This window comes from Lottia gigantea (assembly GCF_000327385.1).
Source record: "Lottia gigantea unplaced genomic scaffold LOTGIsca_45, whole genome shotgun sequence".
Classification (NCBI taxonomy): domain Eukaryota; kingdom Metazoa; phylum Mollusca; class Gastropoda; family Lottiidae; genus Lottia; species Lottia gigantea.
The window spans coordinates 1,471,289-1,488,402 of record NW_008709577.1 but is presented as its reverse complement, the minus strand read 5'-3'; the positions used below and the strand labels follow the sequence as shown (position 1 = coordinate 1,488,402).

Genomic DNA, 17,114 nt, shown 5'->3' with positions numbered 1-17,114 from the left:
CATACCGATATAACAATTTGGTGTATACTAACTGGTCATTCATAGTCTATCCACACTAACAGTTCTTATTTTGTTTGTCACTGCAAAAATGAAAAAAATGGAGTTTCCAACTGTCAAGCCTATAGCACGCAGGGCCTCACTTTATTGTCTCTCTTCCATGTCTGCCCCTCTGACATGGTTCTCACTGCAAATAACTCATCCAAGATAACATATATACCACCTTGCATGTACTATTGAGGGAAAAAAAGAAAACACAAGTTTACAATGAACAATACATTTAATATCACACAAATTTAATAAATAACAAAATAGGTCAATGTTGGTAGGAATGAATTAACTGGAAAAAACACATGCTTGCAAAATGAAAATATCTTCAGTAAAGAAAATTTACTTCCAACAATATTGAAGGCTTTAAAGCAGCTTAAAGCTACAAAATAGAATAGATAAAAACAATACACATATTTTCTCTACATATCCTGTTGACATTAAGTATTTCCTAAAATGGTCTTTTAACTATTCAGTTGCCTAATTCTTTCCATCTTTAACGGAAGCAATTCCACCATTTCAACACAAATGTCATATTCATGAGTAACTTTATCCTGGTCTTCTGGATGTTGTTTACAATAATCTACAACAAATTTATAATGCTCAAGACTTTTCAAAAAATTTGAAAGTTTTTCTTCCACCCCAGGAAATATTAATTTAGAATACAGTCTACCCATACAGAATTTAGCAACCAGAGCCGGTCTTACATCATTTTCACTTAATTTAGATGGAAATCCTGTTTTGGGGTCTTTAAGGGAGTCAAGGTATGCCTGAAACTGCTCTATTCCATGTGTAGCCAACTGATTAATTTTATTTACAGCATGAGGAGTTCTAGATCGTGGTTCAGATTCTAATTTAGCCAGCTTAAGATCAGCCATTGACGAATATGTTTCAGCAACTTCAAATATTAATTGACGTTTAGCCAATAAATAATGCTGTGGATTTATAACATTAGCAATCTCTAACAACATATCAATACGCTTTTTATGCATTTTACATTGTCTATCCATATCCAATTCAAAGAATGCCAAATGTTTGAATGCTGAACTATGATCTTGAACTAGCTGAATATAATCTGAGCAATGTCCATTCATAGTATAATATTCCTTTGCTGATTGAATCCATTCTTGAATTTGCAGAAAAACTTTTCTTGCATCATCAAACACCAGTACAGGTTTATCAGTAATTTTCTCTTCATGCACAGTCAATTCTAGATCAAAACGCAGATGTTTCTGACTTATGTTTTGTATATCATAGTCATCACTTGAATTTGGGTCATTTGAATCATCTTCTTCCTTTGCTCTAGAGAATATTTTGCTTTCAGGTGCTTCAGAGCAAACATCTAAATCTGCCAGTTCCTCTGTTAAATAGTCTTTAGAGGCATCTAATATCTGTAAACCATATTTTATCCAACATCTTGTGATATCTGCTTTTCTCTGGTCATAAAGATCTTTGTCATTACCAATATCTGAATCATTGTGAGCTTCACTAAAAACATAACTTGCTGCAGCTAAACAATGACGAGCTAAAACAATATTTTCTGTTATGTAGTATTGCGAAAGTGTAGCAGCATTTAACGCCCAATCAATTGGATCATACTTCATGGAATTCAACTGACGCTGTAAAGTTACATGACAATATCTTGCTGCCTTACTTTTCTCATCAAGTTGAGTAAAAACTTGAGCACAATAATATAATGTCAAGGTGTATGTATTTTCAAAATTAGCAGCCCTTTCTCTCAACAATTTCTCTTCATCATATTCAATAGTTTCCAGCCATTCTGAACACATCATGGGACTGTCACCCTCCTCTTGTTTAAAAGTTTTAAATATAGTTTCTGCTAGCTCTAGGTATTTCAAAGCTTTCTCTGAAGATCTTCGATGCGACCATAGGATTGCCAATTGATTTAAAACTGCTTGATACAAATTAACACAATCATGCTGCATCTTGTATTTCTCTACATCTTCTAAACATTTATTCAACAACTCTTCTGATGTAGACAATTCTTCCGTTTCCTCATAATTAATGGCCAACTTCAGAGAAATTGCAGTTGACAGCTTTCGAATTTTGACGGCAAGCTCATCTTCGCAATCGTTAATTCTGAGATTTTCCACCTTATTTTTGACAATTTGGTAGAGTTCTCTGGCGGCATATTTAGACTTGTAAGGGTCATCATCTGGGTCATTTTTTGAGTCTTCATCGTTTAAGATCTTTGCTTTAGACAATATTTTATATCCATCTTCACGCAAATACAACTCGAGTTCGACCATTTTGGAAAATGCACCGTACAACTGAAGGAAATTATGAAACGCACCCATAAATTTCATGGCAGAATTGTTTTGCATAATTATGTTTTATGCTTAACAATGTGAGAAATGTTCAGATAAAGTTTGACTAATATATTTGAAACATTATTTTTTGAAATAAATCATTATAATTCAATAATAGTTTACATTCGCGGTGTTTTAGTTTGTTCGTAATTGTACGGACCATGTACTTCCGGTACGAAATTCCTAAGGTAAACAAAATCATAAAACTAGAAAAAAAAAACAGTTTCATTTAACGGTAGAAAAACTGTTCGTATATCCTGTTTGATCTCTTATCTTTCAAATGTGGTTCGGTATGTCTTACATGATGTATTGAGCAACCATTGACAACATATTCAATTATTGCCAGTGGAAATTTTTTACTTATCATGATTTATTTTAGTTATGATGAACCTAACTGATGATAATACTTTAATAGGCTTACTTAATTACTTCTCTTGCAAGGCCTACTAAGTCACTGATAGAGGTAATGGATTGATAAGTAAGAAGGGTTATAGTCAACCCATATCCCATTACAGTCCCACCTTTAAATAATTCTGGACACACAAGGATTTGAAAGCTCAAATTTTGACAAGAGGCTTTGAACACTGTTAGTATTACTGATTATCTTATTTAAAAAAAATCTCCTGTCTGAGACTTAGGTATGATTGGTCTCAAACGAATGGCGATTCTGTCCCTTTGTGGAATCCTTTTGGTTTCATAGGAGCTCTTTTAGTTGAATCATATGACTTTAATATTGATCATATATTTTGTTCATTTAGGAAAATGGATAAAAACTTGTGGGATTTAGCTTTGGAACAAGAACGAAACAAAGGTAAAATTAATTTTGCCTTATATCTATAAATCTAAATTATTTTTTGTAGTGGTAGGTTATTTGATAATACCTATAGGAATTTGTTTTGTACAAAATCGTTTAATCTGGAATAGTTTTAATTTATTGCCTTAGCAATTTGATAAGTCTTCAAACTTCATACACTTAAATGGTAAGATGGGACATCAATGATTATCAAGTCATGTAAACCATGACCTAATAATGAAGTTTGTTCATGATATCAAGTAGCTCATTTATTTCTAATTATCTTGCAGAAGAAAATCAGCCTTCTGAAGAATCTGCTGTTTTGATTTGTGGAAGTAAAAATTCAGTAAGTATTTGGATTTTATTATTTTAGTGGGCTTATTTCCTTACTTGTAATGTGTTTGACTATCGCTGTGCATAAATTCATATGGCAAAGGTTGTTTTCATTCTTTTTAATCTGATTTGATATGATAGAAATTAGTTATAGACCTACACTTTACATACTCACTCTACTGTAACACATAATACCACTCTGCATCCTTTTAGGACAGTTCTCATAGCTGCTCTTTGATAAATATAACTCTTTGGAAAGGATAATATATATCACTTTTTTTCATTCTCATAGGCCTGCTAGTTTTACTAGTAATTTATATCTTTTGTCATAAAGTTATACACTGAATGATTTCAGGGAAAGACTTCTATCATATTAAGATTTTTGGACAGGTAAGTCTATTACTGATCATTCTAATTAATGTAAAAAAGAAGTTGTTAATTTTCATCAAAAAATATTTGTGTGATTTGAACAAGTTGAAGTTGTTATGAGAGCTGGAAAGTTCATAATTTTTAACCTTTGGAAGCTGGCAGATCATTTAGCTACCCGGTATATATTATTATGGTTTCATTTTAGGGATGAGGCTCCCAAACCTACTGTTGCCTTAGAATATACATTTGGCAGAAGAGCTAAAGGTCATAATATAGTAAGAAACTTATATATTATTTCTATTATCCTTTCATATGATCATTTTGTTTTAGATATTCTTGTCAGAAAATTAAAGAATTCATATTTAATAATAAAAAAAAAATAGAACAGAATCCAAATGTTTAAAATAAAAAAATGTTTTTTTACAGGCAAAGGATGTTGGTCATATTTGGGAACTTGGTGGTGGAACTTGGTTAACTAAATTGATGGATATTCCATTGAATCCAAAAACTGTTTTGTAAGTAAACATTATCTAACTTTGATATATTAAACAGATTGAATTCTTTTTAGAATATTTGGTGAAGCTTGTGCTTCATACGAAACTACATATGGTTCTAACATGGAAATAACACACAAGAACGTAGTTCACAACAATTTTGAATCTCTACCTGGACTTAATAAGTTGAAAGTTTAAAAAAAAGTTATAATATTTTAACAAAGACTTGTTTATTGAAATATTATACCGTTATTAAAAATTTGACTTTCAGGTAGTGATTCAAAATGGCTGTGAACTACGTTCGTGTTTGTAATTTCAATAAAAAACAAAATAGATTTGCATCTCTCCATATTATTTTTATTTAATATTTCAGACATACAAGCCTATTTCTAGTTTTAGATTTATCTACACCTACTGAAATGTGGTGTACATTAGAAACTTTGTTACTTGCTGCTCGATCTAAAATATCTCAATGTATAAGTGATATGAAATCAGAAAAACCTGATATAAAAGAAATTCTTCAGAAAAAAGCTTGGGAAAGAGTTGGTGAAGAACATCCAGTAAGTCTAATGTCCTGATATTACATTTTGAATGATTGAATGGAAAGAGAGCAATATTTTTTAATAACCTTGTCTTTTGAATAGGACATTCTTGCAATGTAGTTCAGCTGTTGGTTCACAGTATTTATGTACATCTATGGTCTTTTCAGAACTTAAAAACGAAAATGGAGGACATGGCTCTGACTGTTCTAGTTAATGTTTTTAAATTTTACTAAGTAGTGATATGGTCTACTTTGATTGAAACAGAATGATAAATAAAACAATGTTTTTATATTATAGGATAAGAATATGTTAGATCCATTATTGATACCTACAGTTATAGTTGGATCCAAATATGATATCTTTCAGGTAAGGGTCCATTCCTTTTCATACTAAAGTGGTCTTGAATTTTCATTATTTGGTAGTTGGTATTGAAAATTGAATTGAAAATACTAATGATGTACGATCAGTGGAAATTTTGTCTATAATATAAAAGATTTGATTTTGATAAATGATTTATGCTACAAATTGATTTAAGATTCTACCTTAGCAATTAATTAATTCACATGTTTTTGGTTTGGCTGTCTTAATACTCCAGTGACATAACATATTTCTATAACAAGGTCAGTAAATAATGTAAAAATGTACCTTATACATGTTATTTTGCAGGACATGGATTCTGAGAAAAGAAAGGTGATAACTAAAACATTACGATTTGTGGCTCATACAAACGGTGCCACTTTACAGGTATAAATATTAGTATATCAATTATTTCACACAGTCTATGACCATAGTGTTGAGATAGTAAATTTTCACATAATTAACTTATAATGTCCAACCAAGAACCTGTTGTCAGAAAGTAATATGTTCCTAGGAAATGTCAATTTGAATGTTATCAACCAAGCAGAGTGGCTCATGTACAAATTTGACTGTATATAAAATTATTTGAAAGCTGGTGACAAAGAACCTTATTATTTGGAGGCAACTTCCTTCCATATGTAAACTGTTAAAGCGTAAATGAAAATCCTGCATGAACCTGTGTCTCTTCATTTTTTGTAGTCAAAGGGAGATAATAAGACATTAAACGTTGTCTGTTAAATGAATTCACTGCCAACATTACTCATGAAATATTATTGTATAGCCTTCTTTTCATCTAATTGTATATTGTATTAATTCTTAGTTTTTCAGCACCAAACAAGAACAACTTGTAGCAAAGACAAGAGCCTTGATAAGTCATCATCTATTTGATACTACAGCAAGGTAAGTAATCAGAGGATGTTATAATCTTGCTTAAAAATCTTCAATGTCTACACTTTTCATTGTTATCATTTTTTTTTTTGTATTGATTTTATCCACTACATTATTATTTTTGCCTCATTTATTCGTTTCAGTAAAAATATGCAGATAGATTTAAACAAGCCAATTCATGTTCCAGTAGGTCAAGATTCCTTACAACAAATTGGTAATCCACCATTATCAGAACAAGATATAGGTCGTGTACATGCCAAGTAAGTAAAAAATTACCTATAAGAAACAGCATGTACCCGTATGTATTCACAATTTATATGCACAATCAATGAGATAGATATGAAATTAGTCATACAACCATTCTGGAACATTCAAAATCAAATGAATGACAAAGCCAGGTATCTGCAGTAAAAGTAAGGCTCTCTCTTTTAAGATATGTTATGTAAAATAAAGTAAGTTTTTGAAACTATCTTTAAAAAGATGTGATTGACAGGTTATTATAATTACCTATGATGAATAATTTATTCATTTAGGAATCCAATGGAATTATGGAAAGTGGCATTCACAGGATATTTTCCTCAAGAGGTATAATTATTATAATTTTCTTAATCATAGACTGATTGAGATGACCTGTGGTTGTCTCTGGATGTCTTCATTTGTCTTTGAGATGGGATATCCTGTTGATAGCCTGTCGTGGTAATTTTCCCTCATTGCACACTGAATTGGGCATCATCCATATCCATCTATTCAATAATGTGCAGATTTCACCAAATTTCGACATTAGATAAGATTACCTCCCTTGTTCCACCTGTTCTGAAATCCCCACAACTTTTCTTTTATACTGTTGTAGGTTACTCAAGTCAGATATTCAGGAAATAAATCTCCCCATATTTGCAACATTATTCAGCTAAGAACTTTTTGTTTTTTAGAATACCAATAATCCTGCTACTGTAAAGGATCCTGCTAAAGATGTTCAGTTTGCAGAACATGCTATAGATGCTCTTAGATCACAAAAGGATGGGGTCAGTTGATTTCTTATTCTTACAATCTTAAAGCTTCACAAACCAAATATATATTTCTGAACAATAGATATTTGAAAAACGTATCAGCAAGTTGTTATCCACTAGCATTAGTTTGTATCAGGTTCTCTATCCCGTTGTTTAGTTAGTATCAGTTTATATAATTTACAGGAATTAGAGAACTATAGAAGAATATCTGAAAGAAGAGCGAAAGAAAACAAATCAAATGGTTATGAAGTATATGTTTAATATTAATTATACAATATAAAGGTAGAGTTCACCTATTTCACATTCTTTTGTCTTAAAAATTGGTATCAAAAGCAAATGTGAAATTATATGTTGAAATCTTGAATTGAACTCAAGTTTACTTCTTGACAATACTATGGTCATTTTACTCTTATACATGTGTACTGTATATATACTATTGAAGATTTGAAAGAAATTGTGAGTTGATAGATTTCCTATCTTGGATTATTAATACATGTATAATCTTTTACAGAGATAATTTTATTTTAGATTCTGGTGTACATAACCACATTCCGTCCAACACTTTAGCAGATTGATAGATTCAACTGTCACCAATTTATTTATTTTATCTATTTCACACTCTATTATTTGTAAAACTTGTTTTGTTATGAATGTAAATAAATATAGATGTAGATTAATGTATTCCATGCTATCATAATAAATGTTCTCACATATCATGACAATGATGGTTGATAAAATGATTTGGAGCTAAAACTGTGGATTATTGCCTTTGCAACTGCTAAAATATTAGACTTCACTAGCAAATTAGTGACACTTATAGGTCCTTTTTGACTTATTCAAATTTTCTTTCCTCATCTGGAGTTCCTGTATTTCCAGAAAATGTGATTATTGGCATTATTACTACTGGATTGTACAGTTTATAGAAGGTCCTGCAGACAGAAAATCTGAATGAATAGTGCAATCAGAAGATAATGTCCCCAATTTTAACAAATCAAAATCCTATGATTGCTTCTGTTTACCATTCATTATTTTTGAAAGTTTGGAGAATTTGGTCACACATTCAATAATGTATATCTTATTTGGAGAGTCCTCATTACATTTGATCATATAGTATATTTATTACACACCAATATTATAAGATGATGATTCTACTGAAGTACAAACTAACAACCAATTAGCTTGGGGGTATAACTAGCAAGAATGGGCATGCTTACATTTCTAGGATACCAATATGCAATTGGGTTTGTCTACTTGGCATTTGTTGAAAGTCTCAAAGAGTCAGGATGCTAAAAACTCAACTCAAAACCCATGCTGATACTTGAACTGGATTCCACGCTCACAATGGTACATTCTACTAAACACTCACACTGGGCCTTAAACTAGATTCAACTCAAAACTAATACTTGATTCCATTCAAAACTCTCACAGATGCTTGTAATATATTCCATCAAAACTCACATTGATACTTTTACTGGATTCTCAAATTTGTGATTATATTGGATTCCTCTCAACAATTGTACTGGTTTAAACCAATAGCTCACAATGGTATGCATCTACTAAACACTCACATTGGCCTTAACATTATATTCCACTTAAAACCATTCAAACCTTCTCATTTATTCTGGATTTCATTAGAAACTCGCTCTGGGCTTTACTTGATTCTCCTATAATCATGTCATAAAAAGGCATTTTCAATACAAATTTTACAATCAAGAGGGAGTTCTAGATTGAATGGTCTATTTAAAATAATCACAGAATTCTCTTTTGTCAGCAAGACCCCCCTCTTGTAAAATCATTATTAGCATCCTATTTAAAGTTTAAATGATAACAATTTCATTATCAAGACCATAGCTTTCTTAAACTTAAAAAGTTCTGTCAGTAGTAGTATCAAAATTATTTCTGACAGAATTATATGATAAAATACAAATTAATACAATGTTGTATAATTTTATACATTTTCCTCATTTAATTCTGAATAGAAAGTACGCTTGAATTCAACTGTGAGATTTCTATTCAATTATGTGGAAGTTGGAAGCACTACAGGAATGGCACAAAGACTGTAGGCGGGGCTCTTAGACTGAGTTCTGAAGGTATGCACATGCGCGTAAACGGAAGTCACGGGAGTGTACCTTGAGCTGTTTGATTACGTATCGAACCAGATAAATTATGTCCTTTCATAGAGGTAATTTTATTGTAAATTTAAGTATATTACGCAAGTTGTTTGAAGGGTTCTAAGGAATTTGTAGCAGTGTTACTTCTGTTCTTGTGAAATATTGAATAAATTTAGAAACTGACAACGTGGTTTGCACCAAGTAAACTCGATTCATGATAAAACAGGACCGAACTTTCTGAGTGGAATTGTCAGAAAATGATCAAATGACAATTTTGACACAGAATTCAACCACGTTAAAAGGAGTTTATACATCCGAACAACAGGAATAAACTACGGTAGGTGTTTAATTATAAATATCATTTTTAGAAACATGTCGAAAGAACATATTTTAATCGATGAATCTGTGTCAGAATGAGAGCTGTATCGCTTTGAATTCAGTAGTTGGATAAAAATGGCTGACTGGCTGATCAAGACGCTACGCATGTCAATAACTGATAAGACGAGGAATACTGTTTACCTAAGCATTCCACGTGTGATGTTATCCCCGATTCTCTCCTTTTCTAAATCTTTGATATTTGATTTATTTACGTGGATATCTAATATAGATAAATTCTTTTATATTAGGCTTACATTGTACTATAATAGTATAACGTTGTTGCAGTTAATAGGGGTGATATGGGACATTCTGTCCAAGCTTGAACGAGTTTAATTTGAACAGTTGGTTAGAAATTTAGTATTGCTTATTATATTCCCACTCAATTCTTTTGATTTTTGGACTTAACTTATTAGAAAAAAGGGCATTTGGGTCCAAAATGACCATTTATTGTCTGAGCAAATTAAGAAGTTTTTCCATTATTTTATTAGAATTGGAATATCAGCCTCAAAATGGTACTGTTAGCCTCAAAATGGTACTGTTCGCCTCAAAATGGTACTGTTAGTCTTAAAATGTTTTTGCTTTGATAAAAATATAAACATCCGCAGACATTATGTCTTCAAAATTTACAGAGGCCCATTTTCACTAAATTTGTGACTTTTTGGGGTTGAAATTTCTACGAGGGAAATGTAAACTTACAAAAAAGCATATATTAACGACGCAAAGACATTCTAAAACTATCAGTACAGTCAAGTAACCTAATTTCGTGGAAACCTATTATTCGTGGATTTCCGGAAAGGATTAATAATTTACATGAGCGACCTTGCGCGACCTCCGCATTAGTTTGTTTTGATAAACATGGGTTTTGTCTACAATGTCAGCTAGTAGAATGAATCCAGTAGTTTCAAGCAAGGTAAAATGTATTAATGTATACTTTCACAAATACAAAATGGCGGATTTCACTTATTACCAAACGTCACCATTTTTTATCCGCCGAATTTCCTTATAATCCCAAGCTTTAATTGGAATTCCAAGTGTCATCTGCTAGAATGTAATCCAACGAATGAAGTCACGTGATCAACTAGCGGATTCTGTGTTAGCAGAAAATTTCTATGGAACACAAAGTGGACCATATTCTTATGTTATTTCAGTGACTTTTAGCTATAAATCACGCTGCGTATCTTATTTTGTCAGTCGTTTCATTTCATTTATTATCCAATTGAAAATTTGTAGTTGTAACACATCGCATAAAAGGGCAAAGATTTCATATACAATTGATTGGTGCCAGAGATATGATGTCTGCTGGTTATTTGTGGCTATGGCTTGACTTGCATATCTTTACATAATATGTGATCTCAGTTTTTCTTGTCTGATAGATAATTAATTATTTCAATAACAGAATAAACGTCACCTTCATATTTGACTGCTACCAGTGTATTATGCATTCAGAGAAAACCTTATATCCCAGACATTGTATAATTTATTCGTTAAAAGCTCACACAAGGTCCACTAGTTGTTAAAATGTAGAATTGTTCTGACTTTTAAAGCAATACACTTGAAAACATTCCTGTAGATAATGAATTACAATTAGTTAAAGTTTGTCTGAAATCAACTATTAAAGAAGTAGAAATATTGCAAAATATGGATAATTTAATAATATTTATTACCTACTGAATTGTCCCACAAACTAAATATTCATGTTAAAATGAATTGTAACTCATAATCTCCCCAGCTTTTCCTTAACTGACAAACATTTACCTACAGGCTATGGACTGGTATTTATCATTGGTTTGGGACCTCCTACTTACTACTTGAGCATGACTAAACACAACCCTATACATAATATTACTGACCAAAAACCAAAATCTGCTTTCTTTTTCATACAGAACACTTTTATTTAGAACAATTTCCATTTTTGATTTGAACTCTCTGGTTTAGATCAGATAAAATTACATATTAATATGTAAAATTCTCATGAGAAATGTGTTAAAATAGCCTGCATAATGTTCTCTTTAAAAAGAATGTGTGGTATTTAGTTCAAATGTGTATAGAGGTTATATTGTGTGTGCTTCTCCAAGCTTGACCTAGAACAATAGAGGAAACCTAGATAAGCTGTAGGGGCTGAACAAGACACCAAACTTGTCTCTTTATAACTGTCTAATAGATAATAGTTGGTGGACAGCCAATGAATTGTATAATTATCATTAAACAGAGATAGAGGGTCAGTTCGAGGTAAAGAAGAGAGACAAGGAGGTAAAAACCACCTAACAGTTGCTGTGGCTGGTGGTGTTCTTAGTTTGACTCAATACTTTATTGGTGTCTTACAGGTGGCTACGTCACAGCTGAATAAATTAAGTTTGTGTTTGTGTATAATTGATGTGACTATAGAAGAAGTTAGTAGAGGAAGTTTAGTATTAAATTAGTACTGTAGATTAATATAGAAGGACTAGGTGTGTTTACAGTATTGGTGTGATTAATAGGTGATATACTGTATTGACATTGATTAGACCCAACCTACTTCTACTCTACATTCTACTGTTACCTGACTCAGGTGACTGACTTTAACTCTACCAGCTTGTCAACTTTTCATGTTAAACTTCTCTTCAAATATAAACCTTATCTACCAACTAAGCTTGTGGCAGCCATATTGTTCACCCATTACAGTTTTTGGTGAAGTTGTGTTTTTTTTCGATATTTAATTGTTTTCGTACTTGTTTTTGGATTAAATAGAGATTAAACTTACAAGATGGAGAGGGAGAGAAACCGCAGATCAAAGTAAGTAGTGAAGTGTTTATTTAAAGGTTTTGTATTCTATTAAATAGATTTTGAATATGGTAGAGTAAACATAATTTTCAAATGAGAAAAAAATTACTGAAGAATTTTCACTGGTGGGTATATTCCCTTATTGAGAACTGTATATATATTACTGTTTTCTTTAATTGACTTGATTATATTTATGCTGAATTTCTAAGATAAGATAAACAAAAAACATGACTTCTAATTAGGTCTTTTCTTATCTTTGACCTTGACTTATGGTGATAAAACACAAGTTTAATTCATTATTTATATAAATGGCCATAAATAAATTAAGATATTTATACAAATAAAAGATTTCTTTGTGCTTGTCTAACATGATTCTAGGCAAACCCAAATTAATTTTGATAGCAATGTATACTTTTAATAAAAACATTTACATAAGTAAATGATATAGAACCCAGTGTATGCAATAAAGTTTCAAATTCTATAATTGAGGCAAGTTTGAAGAAAGTAATGAATTTAGTAAGTGGAAAGAATATATTCATTTGAATAGAATGTTTGGAGCTATTATACAAAGCTATATAATAATAAAAACTATTTTGATCAATATAAACCTGATTAATGATAATGGTCAATCCCCCCTATATTATATAACTCACTAAAAGCTCTTGTGTACAGTATCCAGTTCAGGTGAACTGAACTTGTTTGCAAGTCAATAATAATGAATACCACACCTTTCTGCATAATGTTATGTACACATATGTGTAAGTATAGCAAGCAGCATCTGAAAGTGACCCATATACATAAGTCACAATCAGTAGGGAATTGTATTTTCAGTTTTAGGTCAGTCAGATATTGTTGATTTATTTAATGTTCATTGCTAGGAACATTTCTGATAATTGGTGGTTTATTCTCTGGTGGTTAACTCCCCATCTATTCAAGTTGGAAGATTAATTTGATATGCGAAATAGTTTGCTATTCAATTGATTGACACATATTTGTATCTATTATCTATTTGAGTTATCTAGAGAGTATGATAATATGACTGCATGGTGAAAATGTCATTGTCATATAGCTAGTCATACTATCTGTCAGGTATATTGATATGAGGAGAGGAGTATATATTGATTAATTACTAGACATCAGTCATCTACCTGTTACTGACATGATTCATACCTCAAGCTTACCTCATCTCCTTCAGGTTTCCACAATATTGATGATGTCAATAAATATATAGTAATCAATAGGGTGTGACTTATCGAAGACTGTGTTCCATCTATGGTCTACATTCTTGGAATTCCATTTGCAAGCCATTTCAAATGGTACTGTAGCTTCAATACTATGAGTTTTTGTATGAACTTGACCAAGGGTCCTATTTCTTGTTTTGAATGGTTAGGACAAAAATCAGATAGAGTAAGTCTAGAGTGGTTGAAACATAGCATGTTACTCTTCAACAGAAAGCACTGACCCAGGCTTAATGTTGATATGGTTGAGTTCTGAGAAATATTAAAAGAATACATTCATGCTTTGCATTGACTAGTATAGATGTTTGGTTACTGATTATTACTGATCACTATTTATGAACTGTTAAGAAAAGAACGGTTGAAAAATACTGAAAAATAATGTTGAAAAAAGAAAAACTATCTTTAAACAAATGAATACCTTGTATAGAGTGAGTAATATTTTCTAACATCCTGAAATCAAGCTGTTTTAACATTTCTTATATCTATAAATTTAACTCAATGACTTGACAAACTGTCCATTTCATTTCCTTGTTGTCTGTAACCTTTAACCTAAATATATGGAGTGACCAAACACATCACACAATATTTAGGTAGTTGATAAAATATCTGAAACATTTGCCGAAAATTTAAAAAGAATTGGGTTAAAATTGACAATTATGTGATGGTCTAGCTAAAATTATTCCAAAACCTTCATAGATTAAATTATAAGAAAATTTCAATTTACATTTTTAAATGTATTCACCATTGGAACCTTCCTAAATGAGGTCTGAATGAATTACTGCATTGAATGGAGTTCAATTAGCCTAAAGCATAAATATGGCTGATGACAGATTCATCTAGACCTGTTCTTTATATTTTGGGTCATTTCTGAGTTATTTTTGGACACACTCTAATTGTTTGCTTTACTCTTCTACAACATATCCAGACTTCAATTAGTGAAGTAAAGTGGGAAATAGCAAGACTGAAGTATTCTAATATTGAACCATCATTGCTAGTTATATAAATATCACAGAGACTGAACTAGACCTCTAATTATTCATTTAAACAGCTGATATGGCCTAATTTTAGTTAGTCCATTAGGTTGTGCTGTGCTCTACTACTTTGAAAACACTTCACAATATTCAGTTTAGTTTGAAATAGGATAGAAGTTTTGTAAACATTATGTCAATTTATCTACCATGAAAAAAAAAATTCTTGAGAATTAGTTAATGTTGAAGACTTTCTGAGAAAAAAATGTAAAATTTATTCTATTTGAAAATATTCATAGAATAGTTTTAAGAAGAAATTTCTGTAAAATTTATCCTACTGAGAAGATATATATCTATAGAAAATTATTCAAACATGTGGGGGAATGGTAAATTAGGTCAATGTTTATGGGGAAGGTTAATGGTGTCAGTAATAGTAAGCTATATCTACAAATACAAGATACTTTCCAATAGTTTCCTCTCATCTCTTCCATTATTGATTTCAACATTTTATCTCCTACATAGATAGACTTGATTGATGCTAGTAAAGTCTCTTTTATATTTTATACATATATTTAGCTTATAAATAGTACAGGCTAATGGATAGACTAGTCCACAATGGCTAGATGATTAACTATGTTTCTTAATAGAAGGCTTTCAGACTTCATCAAAACTCTTATGTTATAATGTAATATTTGTGTGGATGTTGACAAAGTTTCAGCCAGCTTATGTCGTATCAGGAATAGGAGTATGTCTCTAAGGAATTATTTGTTATAAATTTTCCACAAGGTAGGCTTTGAACTATTCTAAACATGGAAGTTGTCAATTTTAGTTTCGAGTGAACTTTGTTTGATATCAGTAAAGCATTTTCTTTCACTTATTTGATATATATTTTGAAATTATACCTTGTAAATAATCTATTTGAATTTTATGATGAAGAAAATAGTATAATTAGAAAATTATAGTAGCTAGAGTCATCTTGGTATGACAAAAAGAAAATGGCTCATATATTCTACATTAGCTTAAAAAATATTTTGTATGTACCGGTACAGAAGAACATTTTTCTGTGTCTTTGATATAGTTTGTTATGACTAATTATGACTGAAGTATAAAAGATCTTGATAAATAAATTGTGTCCATTCTCAGACACAGGATTATGTCGAGGGTTAGTCTGAGACAAAAAACTTCAGGGATATCTTGGAAAAATTAAAATTATTTAAGCATTATCCCAAGTATTAAGATGTTCTCAATACTTTAAGAATACTTATATGTATTTCCTTACCCTTGTAAGATGATATAAGTTATGATCTTTGATAGCTAAGAACTAAGATAGTTGTGGCCATACAGAATGATATGATCCAAATATACAGGAAATACTAGAGCCACAAGATTGACGAATAACAAGTATTTTAACATTCTATTGTTATTATGAGCATTGTGGAACAATACCTTTCCAGACTAACACAATTATAGGTTTAACTATAATTTGTAAAGGAATTTGTAAAATAAGACCATCCCAAAAGGCAGTTGGAAAAGGTTGAATTGGTCTGTTTATACTCTACATAATATCATTCTTTGATATTTAGCAATGGTCAGAAAAAAGTTGAATATACGGTAAGAGATAGACTAAATTGATTTGTTGTGTCCCTCCAACTAAATTGTTTTGTTGTGTCTCTCCAACAATCTAAACTGTTCAATGGTCAGTCAATTGTCTTGGGTTAAATGTGAATATAAATGTATAACAGCTGAAATCAGTAACAACTGTTGACTTTACTTTGACATTATTATATTTTCTTAAAGAGATAGTTCTAAAAAGTTTTATATCACTGATAATAACATAGGACATTTAAGGATCATTAGTACCGAATATTCTAAATAAGGTATGTAAAACTTAAATATTGTAACATCTGCATAATAAAAAACATCAAACAGTGTTAGTTATTAAAATGCTTTAGGTAAATGCGCAATCTTCTCCACAATTTGAAATTATGTACATGAATGAAGCTATTATATCAATTTAATGTAAAGTATAATTGAGATAAGTGTTTATCTGGTAGGAATTATGTGGTAGGTGTTTTGTATGGAATTTATGAAGATTGTCTTGTAATGATCAGCTGTTATGACCTAACCTGAACCTATGACAGTTACTCAGTTTTGGAAAATTTGCCCACTCAGTATGATGTGGCATTTATTTTGAAGACCATAATGACCCCACTCTCACGCCCACACATCAGACTAATAATATCTAGTATTTGTCTCCCGACTTTGTGATATATGAAATGCTGGAAGTGATAATTATTTTAACGAGTATTTTCTGAGTAATTAATTAGTGTGTTTTATGTACTAATTAGACTGTGAATAATAAATCAGTACAGTATATGAACTAACTATTATTATAATTAAATTATTAGCAATAGACTGTGATAATTTAAATATATTATTATACCTCTAACTCTTTGGTACGGAGCCCCTAAGGCGCAATGTAAACATATTTATTTATTATT

At 31.0% G+C, this 17,114-nt stretch overlaps 2 protein-coding genes across 2 annotated transcripts; one reads left to right on the top strand and one right to left on the bottom strand.

Moving 5' to 3' along the window:
- Window positions 1-509: 509 nt before the first annotated feature.
- LOTGIDRAFT_123781 (hypothetical protein) lies at window positions 510-2,315 on the bottom strand (the record flags this gene model as incomplete). The annotated part of the gene is made up of 1 exon (XM_009060980.1): window positions 510-2,315. The coding sequence occupies one exon, from the start codon at window positions 2,313-2,315 to the stop codon at window positions 510-512; it is 1,806 nt and encodes a 601-aa protein (XP_009059228.1).
- A 259-nt stretch (window positions 2,316-2,574) lies between these two features.
- LOTGIDRAFT_192298 (hypothetical protein) lies at window positions 2,575-8,008 on the top strand. Its single transcript, XM_009060979.1, has 15 exons — window positions 2,575-2,621; window positions 3,134-3,186; window positions 3,459-3,514; window positions 3,857-3,891; window positions 4,076-4,145; window positions 4,297-4,385; window positions 4,738-4,924; window positions 5,204-5,272; window positions 5,573-5,650; window positions 6,084-6,163; window positions 6,295-6,411; window positions 6,685-6,736; window positions 7,081-7,173; window positions 7,342-7,440; window positions 7,687-8,008. Exons 2-14 carry the CDS (start codon window positions 3,138-3,140, stop codon window positions 7,417-7,419), a joined length of 1,053 nt encoding a protein of 350 aa, XP_009059227.1. The 5' UTR covers window positions 2,575-2,621; window positions 3,134-3,137; the 3' UTR covers window positions 7,420-7,440; window positions 7,687-8,008.
- Window positions 8,009-17,114: the final 9,106 nt, after the last annotated feature.